Source organism: Mustela nigripes, chromosome 7, assembly GCF_022355385.1.
Source record: "Mustela nigripes isolate SB6536 chromosome 7, MUSNIG.SB6536, whole genome shotgun sequence".
Taxonomy (NCBI): domain Eukaryota; kingdom Metazoa; phylum Chordata; class Mammalia; order Carnivora; family Mustelidae; genus Mustela; species Mustela nigripes.
In genome coordinates this window covers 38,828-46,643 of record NC_081563.1, presented here as the reverse complement: position 1 = coordinate 46,643, position 7,816 = coordinate 38,828, and the positions used below count along the sequence as shown (strand labels likewise).

The 7,816-nt window shown below is 53.6% G+C and overlaps 1 protein-coding gene across 6 annotated transcripts; it reads left to right on the top strand.

The window, feature by feature from the left end:
• The first annotated feature begins 920 nt into the window (after positions 1-920).
• FAM110C (family with sequence similarity 110 member C) lies at positions 921-7,390 on the top strand. Of its 6 annotated transcripts, none has more exons than XR_009405240.1 (3): positions 921-2,132; positions 3,451-3,565; positions 6,030-7,390. XR_009405240.1 is itself a non-coding variant. In XM_059405041.1 (2 exons), exon 1 carries the CDS (start codon positions 1,135-1,137, stop codon positions 2,098-2,100), a length of 966 nt encoding a protein of 321 aa, XP_059261024.1. In that variant the 5' UTR covers positions 921-1,134; the 3' UTR covers positions 2,101-2,132; positions 6,030-7,390. The 6 variants fall into 6 exon arrangements, 4 of the variants coding, with proteins under 4 accessions (XP_059261024.1, XP_059261028.1, XP_059261027.1 ...); XR_009405239.1 differs by lacking the exon at positions 6,030-7,390 and adding an exon at positions 4,395-5,406; XM_059405041.1 differs by lacking the exon at positions 3,451-3,565.
• Positions 7,391-7,816: the final 426 nt, after the last annotated feature.

Here is a 7,816-nt window from a genome sequence, read left to right as displayed (position 1 = left end):
CCACAACCCGGAAAGGTCCATATATACCTTGGAGCTGGCTTTAACATAAGAGATAAAATGACCTCTCACTTCTCCAGCAAATACTTTGTCTTTTGCCCAACTTTTGGAAATAGTGAAATTTTGGAAATATTTTCTCTTACACTTCTAGCATTCCTAACCTGACCCACTGCCCTGGTGAACGGGTCCCCGTTGCCTTGGTTACAGTAAAATTAGCAGACATTCCGGATTTTGGGTCCGGTTTTTTCCCAACTCCCTGGGGCCTCGCCTCTGCCACCAGCCTGCTCTTCCCATGAGTCTCTGCCCCTAGTGGTCTGGGCTGGGCTGACCCATGGCTGGTCCCTGCTGTGTTCCCAGATTCTTTTTTACCCGACGCATAGCCAAGCCCTGTGGTGCGATGCGTCTCCGTTCCTTTCCTAACCGTTTCCTTTCTGGTAAGGGTGCGTGCTCTGAGCAGACCTTAGAAAGTGAAGCAAAGTGGAAAGTTTCGAAACACGCCGAGGTCCCTTTAAGAATTCAAAGGACGTAGGACACCTGCTCCGGGGGTGGGGACCGCCGGTCCCGCTGCCCTACCCCACTCCGGAAGTGCCAGCGTCCAGCGGTGACCCAGGGCAGCCCTGGCGGGGAGGAGGCGGCTGATACCTGGGGCTGAACCAGCTCGGGAGTTCCCGGCTCCTCCGCCCTGGGGCACAGCCCGGGCTTTCCCGCGCCGCAGAGCCCCTCCGGGTTGCGCGGCGCCCTAGCGCGGTCCGCCCCGCCGTCCCCCCCGGAGCCTGGCTGCTCCGCCGCGAGCGGGGGGCGGGGGCGGGAACCGGGCGCCCGGACCCGGCGGGAGGTGAGAGGCCGGGCCGGGCGGGAGGTAGGGGTGGAGCCCGGCGAGGGGGCGGTGCCGAACCCGGAGCTGTGCCGGGAAGGAGGTGAGGGCGCGCGGGGAGGAGCCGGGGGCGCGGTGGGTGGGGGGTGCTGGGGCCGGTCGCCGATAGGTGCGGACTCGGGTTAGCCAGACTCTGGACCTGGGCCGGCTGGCGCGAGCGCCCTTCCCCACCCCGTGCGGACTTCGGAAGTGGCCCAAGACGCGCAGGAGCCGCCGGCGGAGCGCGTTTCCACGGGACGCGGAGCACCGGCGGAGCCCCGAGGATGCGAGCCCTGCCAGCCCTGGACGCGCCCCAGAACGAGCGACTGCTGACCCGGGACTCCGCGGCCGTCAGGGTCCGGGACGCGGCGGGGCCAGCACGCAGGAGCGCCGTGGAGAGGCTGGCGGCCGACCGCGCCAAGTACGTGCGGGGCCCTCCGAGAGCCGGCGCGGGGCCCGCGGCCGCGGGCAGCAACCCGGGGGCGAGCGAAGGGACCGCGGGCGATCCTCGGCCTCCGCCTCGTGTCGCCGGTGCCGTGGCGCGCAGGGCCATAGCTCGGAAGCCGCTGAGGCCCGACTCGCTGATCATCTACCGGCAGAAATGCGACTTCGTCCGAGGCCAGGGCGCCGACAGCTCCAGGGCGGGCCTGGTGAAGAAGCTCTTTCAAGGCCCGGGCAAGGACAAGACGTCGCTGTCCCCGGAGACGCCGCAGGTGCGAGAGGAGATCGGGGCCAGGCGCGAGGAGCCTGCCCCGTCCAAGCCCGGCTCTGCGGCGGCCTCCGCGGCCCCCGGCGTTCCCGCGCCCCCGGCGCGCCCAGCACCTTGTGGGACGCCCACCCCAGTGCCGGCTGCGCCCCGGGAACCGGAGCTGCGAGGGTCGAGGCGCGGGGGGCTGCAGCGGTCGCAGTCAGACCTCAGCTCCCGCTACTCTGCGTCCTTGGCCGAGTGGGACACCTTCTTCCAGTTCTGCGGCCTGGAACCGGAGGTCGTGGAAGCTCTCGGGAGGGAGAACTTCTCCGCGGGGTCGGACCGCGTCACACTCAAGGTCCGCAGCGTGAGCGTCGCCACCTCCGACAGCGGCTTCTCCCGGCAGAGCGGCAGCGACGCGGGGCTGCAGGAGGAAGGGCTGGCGGAGCAGGTGCCCAGCACCACCTCGGTGGTCGAGAGGAACGCCCGCATCATCAAGTGGCTGTACACCTGCAGGAAAGCCAGGGAGAAGCCGGGCCAGGCGCTGCAGGGCCCGGTGTGATCGCTCGCGCTCTGCGGAGACCTGGACCCCAGGTGTGCATACGGAAAGCCTGGGGGGGGGGGTGTCTGTGTGTGCGTGTCTGTGAGAGCTTGGTGAGTATGGCCAAGCTGGATGGATCCAGCCCTCTGACGTTGCAAGGGACCCTAGATATGAAGACCCAGAGGCTCATGCGCCCAAGGGACCCCTCCTGAAAGAGCAGAAGGGCCATCAGTCCAGGTCCCCTGCAGGGACAGAACCCTTTCTTTTGAGTGTTTTGCTTCTAACTGCCTGGAAATGTAGTCTGAGAAGAGAAGAAGTTAGAGTTACAAAATGTTCAGAGAGCAGCTTGTACCCCTGCTGTGATTTCTCACCTTGAAAATAGCCTGAGCGCCCTAGGGGCTGTGTGGATTGACCTGGGGGCATCCTGAGGTTGGATCAGAGCGTCCTGGCCCACCTGTAGCCCTAGAGTGGGAGGGACAACCCTGGTCCTGCAGGACAGAAGGCTCTGAGCTCCTTGCTGGAGGCCCTCCTCAAACCTGGCCGAGGAAGAACTTCTTTACAGCATTTGCCAGCTTGGCACACACAGCAGCACAGGTTTCCGCGTGGCTGTGTTTTGTTTGAGTTGTCTTGAGAGCTTTCTACAGAAAGTCTTAGTTCACAAGAAGGAGCATCCGTTTGTTGAGCTGGGGCCTGACTCGGTGGTTGGTGGTGTTTTAGAACTCTGCAGGGCTATGATTCAGTGGTTTATGTACCTCATATGATCGTAGGGGGATAAATCTCTTCCCCCTGGACACCAGTAGCACAGGGTTGATCTCAAGTTCTTTTTCACTGAGGAACTGAGGAATGCTTATCCTTAGTGACCGCTACTCTTACTTCCAAGAACATGTGGAGAGGACAATTTGGGGGTAGAGAAGGGAGAAGAGAAGGTACCTTTTTGGGGTTCTCCTTTGGAAACAAGAATTTAAACATTGCCCCATATTTTTCTCTTTCCCTTCAGTGACAACTTGCTATAGATTAAAACAAAATTCACGAGATGGAAGTATTTTGTCTGCCTCTGATATAAACTCATCGGGGACCTGGGGTCTTCACAGTGGGGAGGATGCTGCAGGGGTGATTGCTCACAGCCCCCGGGCTGGAAGACTGAGTGGACAAAGGCCTAAGTTCCTTTATCCATGGCCTAAATACAGACTTGAAAATTAACAAGGAGAAGTAGAGTGGATTCAGAAGAATCATGACTTTTTTCCGTATAGTTTATTGAATATTGTATTTTTCACCAGCCTTAGAATCTATATAGGCAGTCAACATTTAAATTAAGAATAACAACACATTAGCTTGTGCTTTTCACAAACTGTTTTTTGAAACTCCCCCAAGCCACCATGATCGCCTCGGGGTCAAGGAGGAAAGCTGTGGGAATGGCATCGTTCCGGAGACTCGTGGTCCGGTAGACAGAGCACTAAAGTGGATGGACTGGGAGCGTCTTCCATTGGTAATCCCTCCTCTACCTTAGCCTCCCATGGTCCGTCAAATGAAGGCAGAGAGGCAGATAGTTTCCAACCTTTATTCTTTTCAATTCTGTATAGTTAATAATCTGTGTATCTGTGTTTTATGATTGGAGCCTGGAAAAGGAAAACAGAAGACCATTTTCTTTATTTTAAAGATTTTATTTATATATTTGAGAGACAGAGATCACAAGTAGGCAGAGAGGCAGGCAGAGAGGGGGGGAAGCAGGCTCCCTGCCGAGCAGAGAGCCTGATGTAGGGATCATGACCTGAGGTGAAGGCAGGGGCTTTAACCCACTGAACCACCCAGGTGCCCCAGAAGACCATTTTCTATTGGATATGTAAACAGCGAACTTAAACCAAGTTCCCTTCAGGTTCCCAGCTTTGTGCTGGGAGGTAGAATCGGTGGGTATAAATAGTACCAAGGTAATGAGATGATGCACAAAGAAAACAAATTAAATCCTGACAGCGTGAAAACCAGCACTCTCCCTTCTCCCAGACACACCACTGTCTTCTCCAGGCTCCAGTGGCAAGGCGGGGTCCTGCCAGAGAATTTAAGGTTCCCTCTAGAAATTAGGCCTCCGAAGCCCCTTTTAGGTTTGAGCCCAAGAAGAATCAAGAAGTTGGGTTAGGTTATGAGAACGTACACTTTTATGACGAAGGTAAGTAGTTGAGGCCAGAGGAACAGTGACAGAAGGGTCAGGAAACCGCCGGCATGAATCTTTGTGGGAGAGTAGAGGTTTCCTCTCCCGTATTCCCACTGGTTCCAGTGGAAGACAGTGTCCTCTGCCTTCTAAGTGGTTTGTTTTTGCTCAGAGAAGGGAGAAGATGTGACCCGGAGCCCGCTGCTGCGTGTGTGTCTTCGCCTGTCACCAGCACCGTTAACATCTGTGTCACAGATTTGCTCCATTAAATCCCTTGTCCGCCTTCTTTGAAATTCATTACAAGAGGCCCAAAGGCTGGCTCCTTCCGTGGTCCTGGAGGAAGTGAGCGTCCTTGGGCTTCGTGCAGCTCAGTGGGACTGTGCGATGTTGGCAGGACCACAGACACTCAACTCAGCACACCCGGCGGCGGGCCATCGCTTCGGGGAAAAGCCGGCAGGGAGAGCAGCACCCGAAGCACAGAGTGCGGCAGCCGCCACCTCTCCTGGCGAGGGTCAGCTCAAACAGAAAGGCAGCTGACCTGTCCTCACAGGGGGTTTCATAACTTCTGGAAGCTGTGGAAGCAAGAATTCAAGAGAGTAGTTTTCCTTTAGTGTATCTCAATATTTGTGCCAGAATCCATATATATTCATTTTAGGATTCCATGAAAATTTCAGAAAATCTGACACGAACAAATGTGTACTTTCTAAGGGGAAAGGAAAACAAATATATTTTATAGAGAGGCCTTTGTTCCTTGGGTGAATAGAGATAAATTAAAATAAAAATAGCCCATCCAAAATTAAATACGTTCAAACTCATGTAAAGTAAAAACGCATGCTTTTCAAAACTGATGCTCTCCGGGCTAGAGAATAGCTCAGAGTCTGTGTGCAAGCCCGCCGGGGGTCCGTGAGTGGTAGTTCCTGGGGGAATGTGGCATTCTGCACCCCCGTGCGTGATGCCTGAAGACTTACCTCTACTGCGGGGTGAGTCATCTCTGTCCTTTGGTTCATTTCAACAGTGGGGCTGCCCGGACTTAGTCTCTCTGGTGCCCTGTCTTTGCCGTAGAATATAGAAGTTACTGATGTTAGTGTGATTGCAAAAGAATAGTAACGTGTTCTTTGGGCTAATTAGGGATGAATGTTGTTCAATTTCACGGCAAAAAGCTCGGATATTCTCACATTTCTCATTTCTCTTAGATACAAGACGGAGCACCCGTAGACACGCCCTATTAGCTGGTGGGGTAGAGCGTGTCTCATTGTTTGCAAAGAGGCCGTGGGGGATAGGACAAGCTGTGATGCTCCTGACTTTCTGCTCCTTTCACTGGGACTAGCTGAGAGGCTCTCCAGTCGCTGTGTGAGCTCGCTTTAGGGGAACCAGCGGCTGAAGCCGCTAGAAGGCCGCTCTGCTCTGTCTTCAGGCGGGCCCGGGCCTTTCAGAGAGATTCGTGTGTGGAAAGGGTGGAACCCGTTTGCCTTCTCATATGTATTTGGACTGTCTGCCTCGTTTTCCCGTGTTGTCCTGCTCTGCTCTCGTGAGCCGTGGCCTGGCCTACGAGAAAGATCACTTTTCTCATGGTCCCGTGAGTCGGAGGCAATTGGAAACTTCAAAAGTCCAGAAAAAGGCCTCGGGGAGATGGATGTTTCTTCGGCCGCAGAAACCAGAGAGCTGTCTTTGCTAAGGCTACTGACTTTTTTTCAGAATTTAAAATGCAGTAGGTACCACAGAAGCAAAGACTGTGGGGACCAGACTTTGTGGTACAACCTTGGCCTAGACTGACGCGTTGGTTCACTGCTTTTTTCTTACTCCGCAGGAAGCGAGGCTTCCAGACTGTGGGGGCTCCTTGAAGTATGTCCTGGATGACTGGGGACCCGGGGCCATCCTCAGTGCCACAGGACTTGTCCCGTGCACCCAGGGGACCACACGATTGCTGCTTTCCTGGGAATGAAGCACCCACTGAAGAGACATACAGAGTTCAGAAGGTTTGAGATGCGGTGAAGAAAGAGGACCTTGGAACTTGGAAATCAGCTGACTTGTAGCTGTTAAGACAGCTGGAGCTTGGGGAGGTAGTTTCTTGTTTGAGGCGGATCTGGTCTTGCTCCCAGAGGGCAGCAGAGGAGGGAAGCCTTCTTGGAAATGTTTTCAGGGCTCTCTGTTTGACTGGCTTGGTGACAAAGAGGTACCATGATGCATTGTAATGATATTTAAATTGATTCTAAAAAGAAAAAGAAGTCCAAGAGTAGGAAAGCCAAGCATGGATACCATAGCATTTACTGCTTTTCATCAGTCTGGGCTGTTGGGCTCCAATTAAACCAAAGTTCTGCAGCCGTGAGAAGGTGTATTATACTTCAGCAGTGTGGGTAGCGGAGAGTAAACACAGTCACATGCTCTCATGGACACCTCCGTTCTGAGCATCACTGCCACGGAAACTGCAGAATGTACTCTTAAAGTAATTTTAGTACTGCCACTCCCGTTGGGTTGCGGACGTGTGGACGTGCCGTTGGAAGGGAAGTTGGAGTTGATATTGCTAAAAATGCCTTTTTGGGAGCTGGCAGGAGACCTAGGAGCTCCCTTCCCTGGCAGCATGGCCTCCACAGGGCTCTGGTTCCCCAATTGCCCAAAGCAGGGAGAGCCCAGGGTCCACAGCACACCCTGCCCATCTGTCTAACCCCCACCTGCGGATCACACAGTCATCTCAGGTTTGGCACTGGCTCACCCTTTTCTGCCCAGGATGTGTCTGAGATGAGGGGCAGCCTCAGGGCACCTGGCTTCTCCAGGATCAGAATCCTGTGGGCAGGGAGTTACTGACCCTCGCCTACTCCTCACACCCAGACCACATAGATTTCAGATTCAGAGCTTGTGGAGAGAAACTTTGTATCCATGATGACAACCCGGAAGACTCTGTAACCCAGCTGACTCTTCCCAAGCCTGCTGGGTTTTAATGAAGTACATGTCCTCAGGAGCAACATTATTACGGAGAAGAGTATGGAGGAGAGAAAGATTGCTTCTCAGTGGTAGAACATTTTATAAACCAATGCATTTCGATATGTTCATATACTTGTTTAATATTGTGTTCTATTTTTGTAACTCCTACTGTGAGGGGGTCTTTATTTTATTTTTTGCAGTTACTTGTCATTAGATAGTTTGCTTTAACATCATATGGTTTTAAGTTTTTATCAGTTTTCCATCATTTTCTCTGCGCTTGTGTTTGTGCGTGTCGTTTCACTGGATGTCCCACTCCTGTCTGTAAGCATCGTGCTCCCTGCTCTCTGTACCACAGTGATTTGTTTTCAAATAAGTCACACGTAGGGATTTTTGGAGCCTCTGTTGGCCCACGGATGTACCTTTCTCATCGTAGACTATTTAAAGACAACAGATCCATGCTTTAAGAATTTCCTCCAGTTGTTCCTCTCAAAAGGCTGCTATTTTAGGGTTCAATAGATTGCAGTTAATTTAAAAACATAATGTCAAAGATGAGAGTTTTTTTTAAAGGGTCTCTACATACACCCATTCCCTTACTTAAGGTGTTGCATTAATTGTACATGTCAATGCTTCGGGCAAACCTGTTTTGTGCCTTTCTACTCTCAAAGTAGGGTGAAC

Coding starts and splice junctions, on each gene's coding strand:
- FAM110C (XM_059405041.1), top strand. CDS start 1,135: ATGCGAGCCCTGCCAGCCCTGGACGCGCCCCAGAACGAGCGACTGCTG.